Source organism: Lepidochelys olivacea, assembly GCF_965140295.1.
Source record: "Lepidochelys olivacea isolate rLepOli2 genome assembly, chromosome: 1".
Lineage (NCBI taxonomy): Eukaryota > Metazoa > Chordata > Testudines > Cheloniidae > Lepidochelys > Lepidochelys olivacea.
This window is the reverse complement of record NC_140411.1, coordinates 113,920,369-113,941,126: the sequence shown is the minus strand read 5'-3', so window position 1 is coordinate 113,941,126 and position 20,758 is coordinate 113,920,369. Positions and strand designations below refer to the sequence as shown.

General features: G+C 45.0%; 2 protein-coding genes across 4 annotated transcripts in view; both read right to left on the bottom strand.

The window, feature by feature from the left end:
• UPF3A (UPF3A regulator of nonsense mediated mRNA decay) overlaps positions 1-3,733 on the bottom strand; it is a 47,815-nt gene extending 44,082 nt beyond the window's left edge. The window contains exons 1-2 of one of the 2 annotated variants that reach the window (XM_084629461.1): positions 3,494-3,733; positions 1,912-2,018 (exon numbers count right to left, since the gene is read on the bottom strand). In XM_084629461.1, the coding sequence (XP_084485587.1) occupies positions 1,912-2,018; positions 3,494-3,688 (302 nt within the window). In that variant the 5' untranslated portion in view covers positions 3,689-3,733. The remainder of the gene's footprint in view (positions 1-1,911; positions 2,019-3,493) is intronic. The other variant, XM_084629460.1, reaches the window with a different exon arrangement.
• Positions 3,734-11,283: 7,550 nt separating this feature from the next.
• The window catches only part of CDC16 (cell division cycle 16), a 65,518-nt gene continuing 56,043 nt past the window's right edge, over positions 11,284-20,758 (bottom strand). Inside the window, exons 17-18 of one of the 2 annotated variants that reach the window (XM_084627998.1) lie at positions 16,138-16,228; positions 11,284-12,729 (exon numbers count right to left, since the gene is read on the bottom strand). In XM_084627998.1, the coding sequence (XP_084484124.1) occupies positions 12,464-12,729; positions 16,138-16,228 (357 nt within the window). In that variant the 3' untranslated portion in view covers positions 11,284-12,463. The remainder of the gene's footprint in view (positions 12,730-16,137; positions 16,229-20,758) is intronic. The other variant, XM_084627997.1, reaches the window with a different exon arrangement.

The window sequence follows — 20,758 nt, the reverse complement described above, 5'->3', positions numbered from 1 at the left end:
ACTCTGCCTGGCAACTAACGGTGCTGCCTCCATGGCTGACTCTACCCAGCAACTAGTGATGGTATCTCTGTCCCTCTCCCCCAGCCAATGAGAGCTGCGGGGGGCAGCACCTGTAGAAGACGACCCTCTGCTGCTCCGCCGACAACAGCAAGGACAGGGAACTGCTTGTAGGGAGCGGAGCTGCCCAAGGTGAATGACACATTGCTGAGTGCAACACCTGGGAGGGTCCCAGGAGCAGCAGGATGGAGCAACGTTAGGGGGAGGGGCATGTGACTCTCTCCTGCCTGCTCCCCTTCCGCCCCGCTCCACCCCAGCCAAAAGTCATGAGGGCCGGATGAAAGAACTTTTTAAAAAGTTTCCATGGGCCGCAGTGGGGAGGTTCTCAGGCCGCAGATGGCCCCCGGGCCGGGACTTTGAGACCCCTGATGTAGACCATACAGGATGGAGGACTCTATCTTGGGAAGCAATGACTCTGAAAAAGATTTTGGGTCATGGTGGTTAATCAGCTGAACATGAGCTCCCAATATGACATTGGCCAAAAAAGCTAATGCTGTCCTGGGAGGCATAAACAGGGGAATCTCAAGTAGGAGCAAAGCGGTTATTTTACCTCTATATTCAGTACTGGTGCAACTGCTACTGGAATACTGCGTCCAGCTCTGGTGCCCAAAATTCAAGAAGGATATTGATAAATTGAAGAGGGTTCAGAAAAAAGCCACAAAAATTATTAAAGGACTAGAAAACATGCCTTATAGTGAAAAACTGAAAGAGCTCAAACTATTTAACAAAGAGAAGGTTAAGGGATAGCTTGATTACAGTCTGGAAGCATTTACATGGGGAACAAATATTTAATAATGGACTCTTCAAAAGGTATAACATGATCCAATGGCTGGAAGCTGAAGCTAGACAAACTAAGACTGGAAATAAGGTGTAAACTCTTAAAGGTGAGAATAATTAACTACTGGAACAATTTAACCATGGTCATAGTGGGATTCTTTATCACTGACAATTTTTAAATCAAGATTGCATGTTTCGCTAAAAGATATGTTCTGGGAATTATTTTGGGGAACTTTTGTGGCCTGTGTTATACAGAAGTCACAATACAGGAAGTGTTATTCAGGAAGTCCTTTCTGGCTTTGGAATCTATAAATGAAACAGGAGCTATCCTTGAGTGCCCAGGTGTGTAAATTTAAAATTAGCTTTTTGTGAACATCCGTGTTAATAAAACTTGATTGCTTGAAAGCCTGTAGAAAGCAATGAGATGTGTACAGTGAAGAAGTTAATTCATTTTAAATTCAAATGAACACTCATGGAAAAATGGCTGTAGTATTTGCCCTGCTCAACACTAAGAAAGAGAATAAGTCATGTAAGGTGTACAAGAAGTTTAGGAAGATCTCTGTTCTACTTCACCAGTGAAAATAGTATATATATATAAAAACACTACCTACTTACCTGACCAAAACAAAAAAGATAAAGGCTTCATAGACACAAAATATAAATTTGTTATGTAACTATGCCCAGGGTACCTGGGGTCTTGTCTACACTACAGGGAAAAGTCAATCTAAGCTACGCAATTTGAGTTACGGGAATAGCGTAGCTTAGATCTACTTACCGCGTAACGTAGCTTAGATCTACTTACCGCGGGATCCATACTACGCAATGTCGATGGGAGACACTCTCCCATAGACTCCCCTTACTCTTCTCGATCTGGTGGAGTACAGGAGTCAATGGGAGAACGATCTGCGATTGATTTAGTGGGGCTTCACTAGACCCGCTAAATCGACCGCCAATGCATCTATCGCCACGCATCAATTCCCTGGTAAGTGTAGACAAGCCTTTAGTGAGATAGGTTGCTTACAAACCCATTGAAAGTACCTCTTTCCTTCTTAATGTTGATAAACAGTTCCTCCTCACCTGGGATCAGCAGTGCAAAATTCAAAATAATCATGGGCAGGTAGCGGATGTAGCTGCTCTTCCAGTTGCTCCTTGGTTAGACTAGGAGGAAGCCGGCGAATAACTATCTGTAAAGTAACATAGTTAAAAGTGAAGACTCATTTAGTACTAATCTAAATATTTAAATATTGTCAAAATAGTAAACAAACTACATTGCATCTTTCTGAAAACTCTCCCTAGAAATTCGAATTTCAACAGGATCCAGTCTAACCATATAATCCTGCACTGGGATGCAGTTTCTGTCACATACAGATGAGGGAATGATAGCTAACACATGTAATATAATTGTAGGACAACTGAAATATTTTAACAGAGAGTTTAGAAGCAACTATAGTTGAGCTGAGTATAAAAGATATTAACAAATTATGTAAAATCAAATTAAGTACTAAATATACAAAATACTACATTCTCTGTGTATAAAATGATTTAACATGAAGTAACTTTCTCAAAACACTTTTGCTGCAAGAATAATACATACTATATGTGACCTACTGTCTTGTGCCATTTAATTCCATAAAACAGTTAGGGTCACAATTTGCATGAAAAACATATGGATGGAGTGCTGTCAAATGTGTAAAGCAGGGAAATGAGAGGTCAGGATTTGTGTGTTCTGTTCCCAGCACTCAGTCACTGTCTCACTTTAAGCAAGTCACACAGCCTTTCTGTGCAGCAGTTTCCCAATTTGTAAGGAATTTTGTGAGAATTGCTTGTAAAGTGCTTAGATGAAAGATGTTTTATATAAAAAAAAAATAGCAAAGTTGATGTTGTGGTGCTTTGCAGGGACTCCTTCCCCGGGGGAAATTCCCCACTCCTCTGCCACAGCATTTGTCATCCTTGATTTTTAACTCACTAACTGTGACTAGGCAAGCAGATTTGCAGTGATATTGCTTGTAACTCAAAATCATTTTACAAAAGTGGATCAATATTCTTATTCTCAGTTGTTTAAGCATTGGCCTGCTAAATTCAGGGTTGTGAGTTCAATCCTTGAGGGGGCCATTTAGGGATCTGGGGCAAAAATTGGGGATTGGTCCTGCTTTGAGCAGGGAGTTGAACTAGATGACCTCCTGAGGTCCCTTCCAACCCTGATATTCTATGATTCTTGTTTTGCAGATGGGCAAATTGAGGTACGGAGCCTGCTCCAACCACAAACCATCCTGCCGGCTAAACACTATGCTAAACCTTTGGGATATAAAACCTACCCCCCCCCCCCCGCCCCATTGCGGGTAGAGACTCACAAGACGTCCGAGAACCTCTGCCGATTAACCATTCAATAAAGTGCACTACCACCGTGGTACCACTGCACCGCCCCAAATCCCTGTCATCCCCGCCCCCGCCCCTTCCCGCCTCTCCTACCCCACGCAACCCCCCCGCATTCCTCCCCACCCGGGCAAGTCCCCGCTCCCCATTCCCATAGGGAAATCCCCCCGCCCCCGAGGCAACCCCCACACTCTCCCCGCCATTCACGTCTAACCCCCCCCCTGCTCCAGGCAAATCCCCCGCCTCGCCGCGCGCTGTCCCTGGTGCTGACGCGCCGGCCGCTCACCTTGCTCAGCGCCGCTCTCTTCTCCTCCCGCTGCCTGCCCAGCGCCGGGTGAGGCGGCGGGGGCGGCCCCGGAGGCGGCGGGGGGGTCTCGGGCTCCCGGCGCGGGGACTCCCGCCGGAGCGGGGTCTCCATGGGCCGCTTCTCCCGGCCGCCCCCGCGCGCCAGCCCCGGCCTGGCCTCGCGCTCCGACCTCATGCAACCGCCGCCGCCGCCGCCCGGCGCAGCGACACCTCGCGAGACCCCACCCCCGCCCACCAGGTGCCGAGCAGAATCTCGCGAGATTTCAGCCAGGGCGGCGGGGGGAGGGAGGGAGGGAGAGAGAGGGGGACGCAACTAGAGCAAGGGGCCGCCGCCCGCTGGAGCGGGGCCGCGTGCCTCTCCCCTGTGCACCGGGCGTGGCGCGAAGCGGAGCGCAGCGCTGCTGCACGCTGCACCTTTGACAATTGCCCCGCCCCTCTTAGAGCAGTACCTGCTGCCCATGGCCTGCTGCTGGGAAATGGGGAGCTGCGAGCTGGCTCTGGAATAAACCTTTCTCCGGGAAAGGTCGAGTCGTTTCGCCTCTTGATTGTTTGGGGAGGGAGGGTGGTAGCCCTTGTGGCACCTGAGAGACTAACCAATTTATATGAGCATAAGCATCCGATGAAGTGAGCTGTAGCTCACGAAAGCTCATGCTCAAATAAATTGGTTAGTCTCCCAGGTGCCACAAGTACTCCTTTTCTTTTTGCGAATACAGACGAACACGGCTGCTACTCTGAAACCTGTTGGTAGCCCTGGCACTCGCCTTGGTTAGCAATGTCCATGGGCAGGGAAGCTGGTGGACGATGGGTATATAAGTGCTCGTAGCCCCTAGATGGCACAAAATAGCTTAGCCATAGGGGGCAACAAAGCTGGGGTCTACCACGAGGTTTTAGTGGTGTCAACAATGGTCTTTATGAGGGATAGGGCAATACATGCTGGTCCAGAGGGCACAAGGATATTCACCATTGGATCTGCGTCCTCCACTACCTCCTCTGCCTGAATGCCCAGGCCCTGGGCAACCCTCCTCAGCAATTGCTGCAGAACCCCCTGTAAGGAGTGGCTGCTCTATTCCCTCCACGCCCAAGGGGTCCCACGGTGCTAGGGATTCCTGGGCTGATGCTAATGTGGGAGGGGCCATACCCCTTAGTGCCAGGACTATACACTGGTGCTGAGGCTGTTGGTGCAACGGCTGTCAGTGCCGAGGTCATCAGTGCTAATACTGCTGGGGCCGGTGTAGACGGCACCAGTGTTGCAGGGATTGGGATGGGGACATAAGGGAGCGATGGAGCTACCCCCGATCCTGCTGATACCTACGGTGCCGGAGGAGGTATGAAAAGGGCCTTGGTCACCACCCTGGAATGCGGCCCTTCGCTCTGCCCTTGGCCTTGGTGAAGAGGGGCCACTCTGCCATGGGCTGCCACTGCGTGAGCAACAGTGCCAGGAAAGGGTGCCAGGCTCATGATGACCTAGACTGTCTACTTCTGCTTCTATAAGATCAATAGGAGTCCGACTCCGAGGTCTCCGAAAAGGACCACGGAAAAGCGTTACTTCGCGGCGCCAACAGTCTGCGCTGAGGTCTTGGGGACTGATGAGGCTGCTGACTCTGTTCTGGTGCTAGGGAGTCGTGCACCGGGGATGGAGACCGCTGGGACATCATTGTGGGCTCTTCCCTTGACCGTGCCAGGGGAGCAACTGGTGGCGACCTATCCCGTCTAGGCAGGGAGAATGGTGCTGTGAGATGGAGCAGGTCCTGGGCTGCCTTGAACGCCTCTGGGGTCAACAGGAGGTGTAGCTCTCGGCTTGACGATCGAGAAGGGTCTGGACTCGACCACTGTTCCACGACAGCAGGAGTCAATGCGACTGTCATTGGCAGTGGGGCCAAATTACCATAGTCCAACTCGGGTCTCAAAATGGCGAGCTCCTTGGGCCAATCCAGGCCGCCTCTTCTGTGGCACTGCCGCTTGAGACCAGCGCCAACCTGCAGCATGTGAGCCACAAGTGGAGCTGGGACGGTGACGAGTTCTTATCTACTTGGCACCAATCCCCACGCCAACGGTGCTGGGGCACTTTGTACCGAGGAGGAGGTACTCAGTGCAGGGTCTGCCGACCCAGGGTGGGATTGGGAGCAGAGTGCAGCTTCCGTTAGTGGGATCTTCAGGCACTGATTCCTATTTTTTAACGTCCTGGGGCGAAACCCCCTGCAGGTCCTACAGCAATCCTCTGGATGATGCTCCCTCAAACACTTGAAACATGAAGTGTGAGGGTTGCTTCTGGGTATTCACTTGCTGCAGACTTCACAGGTTTTGAAGCCTGGAGACAGCTGCATGCCCCAGCGCCGGGATAGCGCTGGAGGGGAAACCCCCACAAAGGACACAGTAGGTACTTAAAGGTAGTTCTTAACTACTTAACACTAACTACAAAACATAATGAATAACTAAATACAGACTGCCAAATGTGCGGGTCATGACAAGAGCAAGGGGAAGTTCCAGCTAACTGTCACTGGTGGTAAGAAGGAACTGAAGGGGTGGTGGGTCTGTAGGGCCCTATATTGAGCACCGTGGACGCGCCACTCCATGGGGTGCCTGGACTGACCCAACGGATACTTCTAGGGGAAAAATCTTCCAGCTGCCATTCGCATGCACGCGCACACACACACACACACACACCTGACTGGAACTGAAATGAACAAACACTCAAAGAAGAAACAGGTACCAGGGACAAGGCAGGGCTCAGGAAACAGGCAAGAAGGCAGAATCCAGTGTAGCAGCCAGCCAGGCATTCACCTAGTTGCTTGGACAACTTCCTATGCCTCCTTCTGGCTTCAATAGCAAGTCTGAGCCAATCAGAGAAGCCACAGCATCAATGTTTTCATACTCACACCCCGAAGGGAACCATAGAGTTGGTGGATCTCTCAACAGGTGGTCATCTGTGGAGGATTTCCTGATGGATAATCCCTCCCTATTTATGCTGGAGAACACATTTTATTCTGTGTTACACTCACACCAATAACCCATATGCATAAAGGTTACAACCTAATCACCTTATTTCATAATTTAATTGTTATATATTGTGGTTAATTCATAAGTAATCAATGGGGGGATTAACAGATTTAAATTGTAGGTACAAGTGTGGGAATAGGTAGGATGGGGTATCGGCTTGATAAGCATATATTATTAGTAAGTGTGTGTTAGGTAGATAAGTAAGATAACGCTATAAAGGTAAGGCCTAGAGGCCTGAGGCCTGTCAAATTTCATCTTAGCCATATCAGGCTTTAGAAGAAGGCTGAAAGAAGCTGACATGACTGGTTGGTCCAGGGTAACTAGTAAAACTGCAAGATCATTATCAAAGAGGTGTTAATTGATGATGATTGTGAAAATATGACACAAAATATCCCAGGCTATACTGCAAACTTCCCATTTCCCTTATCTGGATTTCCACATCCTAAACATGTTGGGGTGCCCTGCTTTTCATAGGCTATTTTCTTAGTTTCCCTTATCTTCGTTAACATTGACATCAATAAGTCACCATGGTAACTTGCAGTCATTGCAGAATTTTCTATGGTGTTACAGTTGGGCATTTTGCAAGATGAATGGCACATAGCCACTTCTGTAGCCATAGCCGCAGTAGCATAATCCGCCACATCCAAGGAAGCCTGCAGAGCTGATTGATGATCAGACAACCTTCCACAACAAAGGACTAAAACTGCTCCCTAACCCTTTCCAGCAATTTATTTGCAAACTGAGAGACTGCCTTCCAGTTGTTATAATCACATTTAGGCAATGCAGAGCTGTAAACACACCACAGAATTAATCTTTCTCCCAAAGAGATCAAGCTTTTTTGGATCTTTTTCCTTGGGGGTGGCTGTTGCCCAGTCTTGACTACTCTTCTCTTTCACCATGGCCACTACTAGTGAGCCCAGCATAGCAAGTAAATAAATACTGCTCAAACCCTTGAGGCAGAATCTGGCGATCACATTCTGTTCATTTGGCCACAGGGGGAATGGAGGAAGGGGCTTGCCACAGGTAGGCTGTATGAGGGGCCTCATTTATGGGACGAGTTATTTCCTGCTGTAGCCAAGTACAAAACATCACTTTATGGGTATTCTCCTCCATTAGCTCTACTTGTATATGAACAAAAGCAGCCAATTTTCTGAGTAGCTCTTGGTATACCCTAAAATCATCTGATACCAGAAAGGATGCCTCTGGTACTAAAGTCTTATCTGGTCGTTAGGATGATGCATTAAGGGAAAACAAGGGAGAAACCTCCCAAGGTTAGTCCTGCAGTACTGGGATAGACTATTACTCTGACATAGGGAGAAGTCCAGTAATACAGAGTCCATAGGTTGATTGGTACCAACTGTCACAGGCCTCAGTACCAGCAGCCAAAAACTCTCTCCTATGGAATCTGCTCCTGCGAGAGTGTGGCAATGTTGATCTGGATGCTGGAGCATCCGCCAGGCCATCCAGTATGGTCAGTAACAAAGCTGGAATGATACCAGGCCCCAGTTGTGCCTGGCCCGAATGTCCCAATCCCTGGCTCTACGCTTCTCAAATCTCCATCTGTAAGTAGGAGAATGGGACCTGGAGGAAGCCCTGGACTCTCGATAGTGAGACTCAAGGACCCACCTCAGATTCTGATGAAATGGAATAGTCTGAAAACCAAGGCAGTGAAGTACTGAGGGTGGGCATGGGAGGGCTCTTGGAGATCATGCCCAGGATCTATGCTGGGAATGCAGCAGCAGAGGAAGCATGGTCAGCTTCCTAGCTGCTGGTACCATGCAAAAGGTGGAGCTGGCACCAAAGTGGAGGATTATGAAGAGAGCAGTACCAGGCATATGATTGGTGGGCCGACAGCAGAATGCAGTCTATACACTTTTTGTTGCAAACTGTTTATGAGAATAAGCTGTTAACAGGAAAGTTTACACAGAAAACAAAAAAACCCTAACCAAAATAAAAATATATCTTCTTCCAGGACTACCCTGTAACCATCCCAAAATATCAAACTTACCTTTGAATGTTGCTTTTCAGTTTCTTGCAAGCAACAGAAAAATAATATCCCTGTACATTTATCACTTATGTCCTCTTTACCCAGAAAAACAAAATACAGATTGCTTATGCATGTTAGGGTGCAGGGGAGACGATTAGGGGACAGTGGCTGGGTATGTGTCTGAATAAGGAAGAGAATGTGTCTAATCATGAGAGGTGAGTGTGTACAATACTGGAGATGGGTGTGGGGGGGCGAGGTTAATGGGGGTTGTGAACGTTGATGGTGTGTATAGATGGTGATGTTTGTTTTTTCCTTTAAAAAAAACAAACCAAAAGAAATTTAAAAAAAACTTAGTAGGAGTCAGTTCTGAATCTTTATAGCAGCTGTATTTCAAATTTTTAAAAAAATCCTTACAAATGATTTATTCATTTTAACTATTTTTGGAATGTGGCTTTACTTTGCATAATCTGTACTTCAGCAACTATTACCAACTCGGTTAACAAACACACCAAGATATATAGTATCCAAAGTGCAATACATGGGATAAAGAAGTCACCTATGATAACATATTCTAAAATGACTAATTTATTGCACAAAAATAAGATTCCTAGGGAAAATGGTAAAATACTTTTACCAAGTATTTCCAACCTCTGTTTCTGCACAGACAAATTGACAGGTGATGACAGCAGCAACAGCTCTTCTGGTAGAGCCAGGTCCCCCAGATTCTCGTTGAGAAGACAGCCTCTTCTGCTTGGATATAAAATGCTCTTGCTATTTTGGAGAGGAAAAAAACGGTTAGGAAGAAACGTCAGCCTGCAGCTGTAGAAGAGCCGTAACTCAGCTGACAGTTAAGTTAAAATAGGAGAGGAACTGAACATTCAACTGCAGCCTCCTTTACAAAACACTTTTAAAAGTATGTATGTGAACATGAGACTATGAACTCTCCATTTCTGACTTAAGAACTCCGCCTAAGAAAAAGCTCAAAAATCGATTTAAAAAAAAAATCTATATATAATGTGCCTATCCATTGCCCTAGGCACATGTACATTAAAAACCTTCACAAGACTTTTCAACCTCCTCACCCATTCAGAATAAAATTAACTACACACAAAATCCCCCTTTCTTTCCTCACCCCTCCCAACCACTCCCCTCCCCTCCCTCCTCAAAAAACCCACCTTCTCAAGAGTCTAGTAGAATAGATAGGCCTTGAAGCACATCTTGAAGATGAAAAGATTCTGACTAGTTTGAGCCAATGTGTTTGTTGCGGGACAGCAAGTTCCAGACCTTAGGGACCTCTTCTTGAGAATGCCCAACCAAAAGGAGCTTCCTGTCTGTCTGAACTGATCAGGTGTTACACAGTTCCTAGGTACCAAAGAAATAGGAGCTAGTAACCCTTCCTACAACAGGCTCTCCTGGTGTCTGACCTTTATTTTTTCTATATGGTGCCCCAGCTGTGTGGTTTCCATGTCCAATCCCCACTGAGCAGGGGCTCTAAGAAGTGTTGGGTTTTTTTTGTATTTTTAATACTGGGTACCCCACTTCAATGCATTTTTAGGCCAATTTCCTAGCCCAATTTCATGCAAACTTCTGGAATTCTCCCCTCATGACAGCCAGGATTCATAGAACCTGCCTATGCAATCCAAAGAACAATCTATACCTCCCTTAAACTGCAGTAGAGGGGCACTAAGGATATGAGCACCCCCCTCTGAGAGGAAGATGCTCTGGAAGGAGTTTCAGAGGGTATCAGATACAGAGGATTCCCGTCCCACATCCCTTGTCCAACTGGACTGACCAGATTCAGTCCCTGCTGAGAGTGGGACTTTGCCCCATTACAATTATTGGCTATACTCTGTTGGACAGCCCAAATACAAGTTTGTGCCACCACATTTTCACCAGTTTATTGTTACCAGCGCTAGCTAAAAAAGCTAGCATGGGTATGCCTATCATGCTACAATTACACTTTCATTTTGCAGTGAGGACACACCCTAAGAAAACAGCATGAGGGAAAATTGCATCTCTCAAAGTTTAGTTTTTAAAGAGATAAAAGAATTATGTTCTCTTCAGAAGCAACAGCACAGCGGAAAGGGGAGAAAAACCTAAAGCTCCCCACAGAGAAAAGGTCCAAAAACCAAAGGAAAATGCCTATGTATTGCACAGGGATGTGAAAATATTTAGCATATGTGATGAGTGTTTTTCATCTATAGATCTCAAAGATCTTTACCAAGGAGGTATCTATCAATATCCTCAACTTTTCAAAGTGCTGTGGAAAGATCAAGTAATATATGTCCCAATATATAGCATTTAACTAATAGCACTAATTCTATAGTCTTCCAGTGTTTGTTCCTTTTGGGGGCTTTCTTCACATCTTTCTTTGATAACTATGAAACAAATGATATGTCGGGTAGTTTTATTGTTTTTTTTCCCTAAAAGCACTGTCAGAAATGATTGACTTTATTCCAACATAATATTTAAGGTGGCTTGTTAACCAGATTTATAATTGATAGATTAAATTTTAGGCCTATTACTTGATTCTGATGTCTAAAAAGTGAATTAATCACCTTTCTATCTCAGGAAAAACAACATGTAACATATATTTGCTGGTTCCTGAGCTTTGAAGTACTCAAAACAACTGGACTGCTACACTATTTTTCTTCTTCATGAGGATTTTCAGTTCTATACATTATCAAACACAAAAAAACTGTTAAAAGTGAGCCAAGGTTGCTGAACTTAATTAACAAAACACAGATAAGTTAAAATTAAAGTATCCTGAATTAAACTACTTAAACTTAAACCTCCCCCTCCCCAATATTCACAAATTTTAAGGCAAGTAAGGATGAGGAAGAAGAGAGGGGAGAAGTTTATACAAAACATGGTTAGTATTCATTTTAAGCAGGAGCACAGAACGGCCCTACTTAGTTTATTGGATGGAGAAATTATTTCTGTTCATAAAACACAAGGTTCTTAATTGTAAATAGTGATGCACAGAGCAGATTTAAAAATAAAATACCACAGAGATTTTTTAAGTACTGTACACACACCATTCAGTTATATCTTTACCTTGACAAAATAACCAAGTGAAATGTAAAGAGAATTTCTACAGCCTTATAATCAGCACATTCTGCCTTGCTTATAATCAAGCTAACTTTTGAAAATAATAGCTCAAGCATGTCACTGATTTCAGAAAACTGTATCAGATGTATCTATTAAAATATTTATGATACTCTGAATATTTGTGCCATTCACATTTGTTGCCTGATCAGCTTTCCCAAAGCAGTTCTGCTTACATCTATCTTCCAGTAGTTCAGTACAGATGACAAGATGAAACGATTATCAAAAAAAAGGACAAAACAGAAACCGTAATATCCACTACCCATGCTTAAAAAGCTTTGACATCAATTTAATATATAGCAAATTAGATTCAGCTGATAAAAAAATTGCTCTCCACAAATGCATGTACAGGCTGAACAAAATAATGGATATTTTTGAAATTATTCCGGTCTTAAAAGTATAAAATATTATATTAGCAACAAAACCCTAGTTATTTTTGGCCTATGACAAAGTGTTCCTCACAGACAGGTTGAAAACTTAGAAGCCACAATAATTATATAGTAGCCCTTGGCTACTCAATTTGATGAATATTGTACACTTTCATTTTCAGGATATATTTTTAAAGTTTCACAGTCTTAAGAGCAGTCACAGGGTACAGTAACCAGTTTTAAAAACATAATATATGAATTTCACCTTTTATTCCATTATGTAAGATTATTTTGTAGAAACAATAAAATTGGAAATAGTCTGTTGGAAATGAATATTTTTTAACAGTCTTAAGATTACTTCTCTGGTGGTAAGTGTAGAGAAGTAGTTGGGATTTGTATAAAAATAGCAAATTCCTGAATGCCAAAGGAACAAAAAAGCTAAATCCAAATGTTTTACACTTTTACAAAATGAGATCTATACCAGTGTTAGTCATGAACTATGGTCTGACATTGACGTTTCTAACATCATATCACTTTCATTCATTTCAATCTCAAAGGTTTCTTCTAATGGACGAGTAGTATCTGTAGTTTTCCTTTGATTTGATGTTTCCAGTGTCACAATACCACTTTCATCCAGCGTTTGTCTTTCTATATCAAATTCCCTGAAATCCCAGGGAGGTGAAATAATGTTCTTTAATGTCTTCATAGTGTGTACATCGAAGTCATAACATCTTAATTTGTCCTTAATTTCTGTTCCTAGAAATAAACAAAGTTATTAATTACTGTCCAAGTGAACATTCCCAAGATTTCACATCTCATAAAATATTTAGTTTACCAGCAAATAATCATGCCACTTATACATCCACCAACCACTGACGAGAAAGTCCATAAACTTTATGCTTTATGCACTAGAACCGGTGCAAGAAGCCACCAATAGTAGGCAATCTCCTGTCTTAAAAAGACCCAAGGTATCCCAATATATTGAGTACAATTCAGCTTCACTTTTCCTAGAAGACCTCTTTCTGTTAAGTGACTGGACAGAAATTAGTTTAAGTCAGTTTTACACATATACAGCTCAATTATTACAAACTTGTATCCTTTAGTCAAATAACTGTCTAGTACATCAGAATGTATCAACTGACTATATATGCAATAAGCCCTGACATTTAGAGGAAATGCATTTCCAACTGCTTTTCACACTGCCAAACCAATTTGTTGGAGTGACAACACAGACATTACTTCCTAATTGGCTTCAGCCTCATTAACATGCTTCACGGTATACTAACTCTATTATTCACCATGGAGAAATGAACAAGTTCAGTGAAACAGAAAAATGTGTGTAATTAGGAAGCTGTGTGTGAAAAATTACTTCCGTACTGCGTAAACATCTCAAACTTTGGCATAATGGGGGGCGGGGGGGGGCCTTCATTACCTCATGTGGGATCACTGTCCTGTTTTTTAAAGTATTGATTTTGGGGGGGCGCAGGTTTATGTATCCCTCCTGCTTCTACAGGGGACAAGTGTGATATTCATTCACTACCACAAAGACATGTTAGCCAGAGATTCCCTACATAAACTTATCTTATGTATCATTTGTGAGCAACTCCTACAGATAATATTGATCTTAAATATTGATCATTCCCCACCGCCTTAATCTTTAAGCTGTGACAAGCAATTTTTATTTAAAGAAACAGTCACTGTTTTGCTAATAAAAAGACATGTTTTTTCCTTTTTTTTTATTCTTTGCTCTTTGCTGTCTTCACACAATTACACTTTAGTAATTTTCAACCAAGAACTCTCCTCTGTCTTGATATTTACAAAAAAAACTTGACAGTGGCTATAAAGCTGGTGTGCTGTTATCAGTTCAAATGGATTCCAGGTCAGTAATAAGGAAAAAATTACCACCTAAAAGCTGCTTGGTGAAATAAGTCGATAGCCTCAGCCCTGTTCTTAGTGGATGGGACATTAAAAAAAAACATTATTATTGACACTCCTACTGAAAGCCTGAAGTGTCCAAGGATTAAATGAGCAGGGATACTGAACTAACTGTTCATCCTTTAGAGATGGTCCCTTCCCAGTCAAGCAGCAAGCAGTCTGAACACATTTTCCAGTCTTCTTTCCTTATCCCCCTCTGTATCTCCAATCACAAAGACCTCTAAAGTTTAAAGCAGTCTCTATCTTCTCCATATTCTACCTTTAAACACATTTCTTCCAGGAATCAGAATCACAGAAATGTAGGACTTGAAGAGACCTATATTGGTCATATAGTCCAGTCCTCTGCACGGAGGCAGAACAAAGTATTCTCTAACCAAGGGTCTCAAACTCAAACGACCACAAGGGCCACATGAGGACTAGTACTTTGGACCGAGGGCCGCACCACAGACCAACACCCCCCCCGCTGCCCCGCCCCCACTCCACCCCTTCTCTGAGGCCCTGCCCTGCCCCACCTCTTCCCTGCCCCCATTCCAACCCCTTCCCTGAAATCCCCACCCCAACTCCATCCCCTCCCTGTCCCCAGGGGGTGCAGGAGGGGTGCAGGGTGCAGCAGGGGGTTGGGGTGCAGCATGGGGCTCAGGGCAGGGGGTTGGGGTGCAGGAGGGGTGTGGGGTGCAGCAGGGGGCTCAGGGCAGGGGGTTTGGCTGCAGGAGGGGCTCAGGGGGTGGGTCTGGCCCAGTTCGCACTGGGGGCAGGGCAGGCTCCCTGCCTGCCTGCCCTGCCCCACGCCGCTCCGGGAAGTGGCTAGGACCTGGGTGGGGGGCACAGGGGTCTGTGTGTTGCCCCGGCCGCTCCTCCAGGTATCTCCCCCAAAGATCCCATTGGCTGGGAATGGCGGTCAATGGGACTTAATAGTTCAGTGGGACTTAATAGTTCTAGAATGGAACTTGCAGCAGATCTTACACCAGTCCTTTTGGTGACCTTCCCCTAGGCACCTTATACAAGAAGTGTGGGGTCACTCTTTGGCATGCACTTAGCGCAGACTTCACAAGTTTTGAAATCCAGGGACTGCGGCATACCCTGGTTCCGGGGAGTTGGATGGGGTGGGGGGAACCCCCAACTAACTACTATACAACTAACTAGAGAGAACTATACACAAAAAACGGAGATAAAGGCACTTGCTAGGCAAGGGCTATGGGATGTTTCAGCTAACCATCACTGGTGGTAAGAAGGAACTGAGGGGGTGGCGGGTTGGCAGGGCTCTATACTGAGCGCCATGAAGGCACGACTCCAGGGAGCGCCCATGCCGACCCAATGGAGGCTGCTATGGGAAAAATCTTCCAGCTACCATGCACGTGCACACACCTGATTGGAATGGACATGAACAGGCACTCGAAGAAACACTTCTGGTTAAGCCAAGATGGTCCTTTATCATATTTCCTATCTTTTTTACGCATTAGGATAGTTTGCTCTTTGTGCCCTTAATAATGTTTTTTTAAAAAACTTCCAGCTCTCCAGAACTCTTTTTTACATTAGATTTCCTTCCTTCCTACTGTGTCCATACTTGTCTCTTTACCTGAATCATCCTGTGTTTTGTCTTTGTCTTCAAGCATTTTGCATGGTGACATGTATATTGGGGGTGCTATGAATGATTATTAAAAATAGATGCTAAAATAAACTGTCCTAGAAGCCATTATTTATGGTATCAATAACTAGTTTCTCCAGACAGTGCCAAGATTCAATCAGTTAATATTGGAATATACATCTCCTTCACAATGGAATAGTCTTTAATGTCCTCCATGTAAAAAAAAAATCTTGTCCCAGATTTATATTTTTTCCTTTCTGATCTTAACATAAGACTCTTCCCACTGAATTTAATGAACTCTCTCTTGATTCAGTAGCTTGCTACCAATTTTTTTTTCTGATGGGTTTCTGTTGTACATGTAACATTAGATTTCAGAGTAGCAGCCGTATTAGTCTGTATTCGCAAAAAGAAAAGGAGTACTTGTGGCACCTTAGAGACTAACCAATTTATTTGAGCATAAGCTTTCGTGAGCTACAGCTCACTTCATCGGATGCATTATGCTCAAATAAATTGGTTAGTCTCTAAGGTGCCACAAGTACACTTTTTCTTCATGTAACATTAGAGGATCTTTTATGGGATACACATTAACAATTTTTTCTTTTACTATTAATTTTACTACATATAGTGACAAATGATATACTTACCAATGTAAGCTTCGGAATCACCAATATACATTTCTATGCAGTGTCCAAGCATGGTGACTGAAAAAGTGTCATCCCTCCTAAGACCAAGGGCCTGTAAAAAACAGAGTACAGAATATTCAATAGGAGAAAGATATTTGCAACATCATAGCATCATCATAACTTCACACAGTTTTTTCTCTTCATTTCTATGTCTACTTTAGTTGCTGCTTCAGATTGTGTTCTTCATTCATAACAGTCTTCACTATAAAATGAGGCTCCCCTTCCAACAAATGAACAAAAAATACCGCTGCTTCTTTAACTGACAAAAAGTTAAGATTGCAGAGCCATTATCTTTCAAAACTCGTGGTGATCGGGGGAGGTCCTGGACAATTGAAAAAAGGCAGTATTTAGTGCCCATCTTTAAAAAAGGGAAGAAGGAAAATCCGGGGAACTACAGACTGGTCATCCTCACCCCAATCTCTGGAAAAATCATGGAACAGGTCCTCAAGGAATCCATTTTGAAGCACTTGGAGGAGAGGAAGGTGATCTAACAAGGTCAGCTCCCAGACTGCTGCGCTGGGCATCACAAAATGCGGAAGAGATGGCCAGCCCTCTGTGGAGATAGAGGCGGTTAGGGACTATTTAGAAAAGCTGGACGTGCACAAGTCCATGGGGCCGGACGAGTTGCATCCGAGAGTGCTGAAGGAATTGGCGGCTGTGATTGCAGAGCCACTGGCCATTATCTTTGAAAACTCGTGGCGAACCGGGGAAGTCCCGGATGACTGGAAAAAGGCTAATGTAGTGCCAATCTTTAAAAAAGGGAAGAAGGAAGATCCTGGGAACTACAGGCCAGTCAGCCTCACCTCAGTCCCTGGAAAAATCATGGAGCAGGTCCTCAAAGAATCAATCCTGAAGCACTTGCATGAGAGGAAAGTGATCAGGAACAGCCAGCATGGATTCACCAAGGGAAGGTCATGCCTGACTAATCTAATCGCCTTTTATGATGAGATTACTGGTTCTGTGGATGAAGGGAAAGCAGTGGATGTATTGTTTCTTGACTTTAGCAAAGCTTTTGACACGGTCTCCCATAGTATTCTTGTCAGCAAGTTAAGAAAGTATGGGCTGGATGAATGCACTATAAGGTGGGTAGAAAGCTGACTAAATTGTTGGGCTCAACGGGTAGTGATCAATGGCTCCATGTCTAGTTGGCAGCCAGTATCAAGTGGAGTGCCCCAAGGGTCGGTCCTGGGGCCGGTTTTATTCAATATCTTCATAAATGATCTGGAGGATGGTGTGGATTGCACTCTCAGCAAATTTGAGGATGATACTAAACTGGGAGGAGTGGTAGATACGCTGGAGGGGAGGGATAGGATACAGAAGGACCTAGACCAATTGGAAGATTGGGCCAAAAGGAATCTGATGAGGTTCAATAAGGATAAGTGCAGGGTCCTGCACTTAGGACGGAAGAACCCAATGCACAGCTACAGACTAGGGACCGAATGGCTAGGCAGCAGTTCTGCAGAAAAGGACCTAGGGGTGACAGTGGACGAGAAGCTGGATATGAGTCAGCAGTGTGCCCTTGTTGCCAAGAAGGCCAATGGCATTTTGGGATGTATAAGTAGGGGCATAGCGAGCAGATCGAGGGACGTGATCGTTCCCCTCTATTCGACATTGGTGAGGGCTCATCTGGAGTACTGTGTCCAGTTTTGGGCCCCACACTTCAAGAAGGATGTGGATAAATTGGAGAGAGTCCAGCGAAGGGCAACAAAAATGATTAGGGGACTGGAACACATGAGTTATGAGGAGAGGCTGAGGGAGCTGGGATTGTTTAACCTGCAGAAGAGAAGAATGAGGGGGGATTTGATAGCTGCTTTCAACTACCTGAAAGGGGGTTCCAAAGAGGATGGCTCTAGACTGTTCTCAATGGTAGCAGATGACAGAACGAGGAGTAATGGTCTCAAGTTGCAGTGGGGGAGGTTTAGATTGGATATTAGGAAAAACTTTTTCACTAAGAGGGTGGTGAAACACTGGAATGCGTTACCTAGGGAGGTGGTAGAATCTCCTTCCTTAGAGGTTTTTAAGGTCAGGCTTGACAAAGCCCTGGCTGGGATGATTTAACTGGGAATTGGTCCTGCTTTGAGCAGGGGGTTGGACTAGATGACCTTCTGGGGTCCCTTCCAACCCTGATATTCTATGATTCTATGATCAGAAACAGTCAACACCAAGGGCATGTGACGGAGAGACTGCCGAGACTTATCAAGCCCTCGAATCACTACCCCTTCCTGCTTCTCCACGTGGGCACCAATGATACTGCCAAGAATAACCTTGAGCGGATCACTGCAGACTACGTGACTCTGGGAAGAAGGATAAAGGAGTTCGAGGCGCAAGTGGTGTTCTCGTCCATCCTCCCCGCAGAAGGAAAAGGCCTGGGTAGAGACCGTTGAATCGTGGAAGTCAACGAATGGCTACGCAGGTGGTGTCGGAGAGAAGGCTTTGGATTCTTTGACCATGGGATGGTTTTCCAGGAAGGAGGAGTGCTAGGAGGAGACGGGCTACACCTAACGAAGAGAGGGAAGAGCATCTTCGCAAGCAGGCTGGCTAACCTAGTGAGGAGGGCTTTAAGGTAGGTTCACCAGGGGAAGGAAACCAAAGCCCTGAGGTAAGTGGGGACGTGGGATACCGGGAGGATGCACGAGCAGGAGAGTGCGAGAGGGGAGGGCTCCTGCCTCATACTGAGAAAGCAGGACAAACAGCAAGTTATCTCAAGTGCCTATACACAAATGCAAGAAGCCTGGGAAACAAGCAGGGAGAACTGGAAGACCTGGCACAATCAAGGAATTATGATGTGATTGGAATAACAGAGACTTGGTGGGATAACTCACATGACTGGAGTATTGTCATGGATGGATATAAGCTGTTCAGGAAGGACAGGAAGGGCAGAAAAGGTCGGGGAGTTGCACTGTATGTAAGGGAGCAGTATGACTGCTCAGAGCTCCAGTATGAAACTGCAGAAAAATCTGAGAGTCTCTGGATTAAGTTTAGAAGTGTGAGCAACAAGGGTGATGTTGTGGTGGGAGTCTGCTATAGACCACCAGACCAGGGGGATGAAGTGGGCGAGGCTTTCTTCCGGCAACTCACGGAAGTTACTAGATCGCAGGCCCTGGTTCTCATGGGAGACTTCAATCACCCTGATATCTGCTGGGAGAGCAACACAGCGATGCACAGACAATCCAGGAAGTTTTTGGAAAGCATAGGGGACAATTTCCTGGTGCGAGTGCTGGAGGAACCAACTAGGCGCAGAGCTCTTCTTGACCTGCTGCTCACAAATAGGGAAGAATTAGTAGGGGAAGCAAAAGTGGATGGGAACCTGGGAGGCAGTGACCATAAGACAGTCGAGTTCAGGATCCTGACACAAAGAAGAAAGAAGAGCAGCAGAATATGGACCCTGGACTTCAGAAAAGCAGACTTTGACTCCCTCAGGGAACTGATGGGCAAGATCCCCTGGGAGAATAACATGAGGGGGAAAGGAGTCCAGGAGAGCTGGCTGTATTTTAAAGAATCCTTATTGAGGTTACAGGGACAAACCATCCCGATGTGTAGAAAAAATAGTAAATATGGCAGGCGACCAGCTTGGCTTCACAGTGAAATCCTTGCTGATCTTAAACACAAAAAAGAAGCTTACAAGAAGTGGAAGACTGGACAAATGACCAGGGAAGAGTATAAAAATATTGCTCAGGCATGCAGGAGTGAAATCAGGAAGGCCAAATCACACCTGGAGTTGCATCTAGCAAGAGATGTTAAGAATAACAAGAAGGGTTTCTTCAGTTATGTTAGCAACAAGAAGAAAGTCAAGAAAGGTGTGGGCCCCTTACTGAATGAGGGAGGCAACCTAGTGACAGAGGATGTGGAAAAAGCTGAAGTACTCAATGCTTTTTTTGCCTCCGTTTTCACGAACAAGGTCAGGTCCCAGACTACTGCACTGGGCAGCACAGCATGGGGAGGAGGTGACCAGCCCTCTGTGGAGAAAAAAGTGGTTCGGGACTATTTTGAAAAGCTGGATGAGCACAAGTCCATGGGCCTGGATGCGCTGCATCTGAGAGTGCTAAAGGAGTTGGTGGATGTGATTGCAGAGCCATTGGCCATTATCTTTGAAAACTCATGGCGATTGGGGGAGGTCCCGGATGAATGGAAAAAGGCTAATGTAGTGCCCATCTTTAAAAAAGGGAAGGAGGAGGATCCTGGGAACTACAGGCCAGTCAGCCTCATCTCAGTCCCTGGAAAAATCATGGAGCAGATCCTCAAGGAATCAATTCTGAAACACTTAGAGGAGAGGAAAGTGATCAGGAACAGTCAGCATGGATTCACCCAGGGCAAGTCATGCCTGACTAATCTAACTGCCTTCTATGACGAGATAACTGGCTCTGTGGATGAGGGGAAAGCAGTGGATGTGTTATTCCTTGTCTTTAGGAAAGCTTTTGATACCGTCTCCCACAGTATTCTTGCCAGCAAGTTAAAGAAGTATGGGCTGGATGAATGGACTATAAGGTGGATAGAAAGCTGGCTAGATTGTTCGGCTCAACGGGTAGTGATCAATGGCTCCATGTCTAGTTGGCAGCTGGTATCAAGTGGAGTGCCCCAAGGG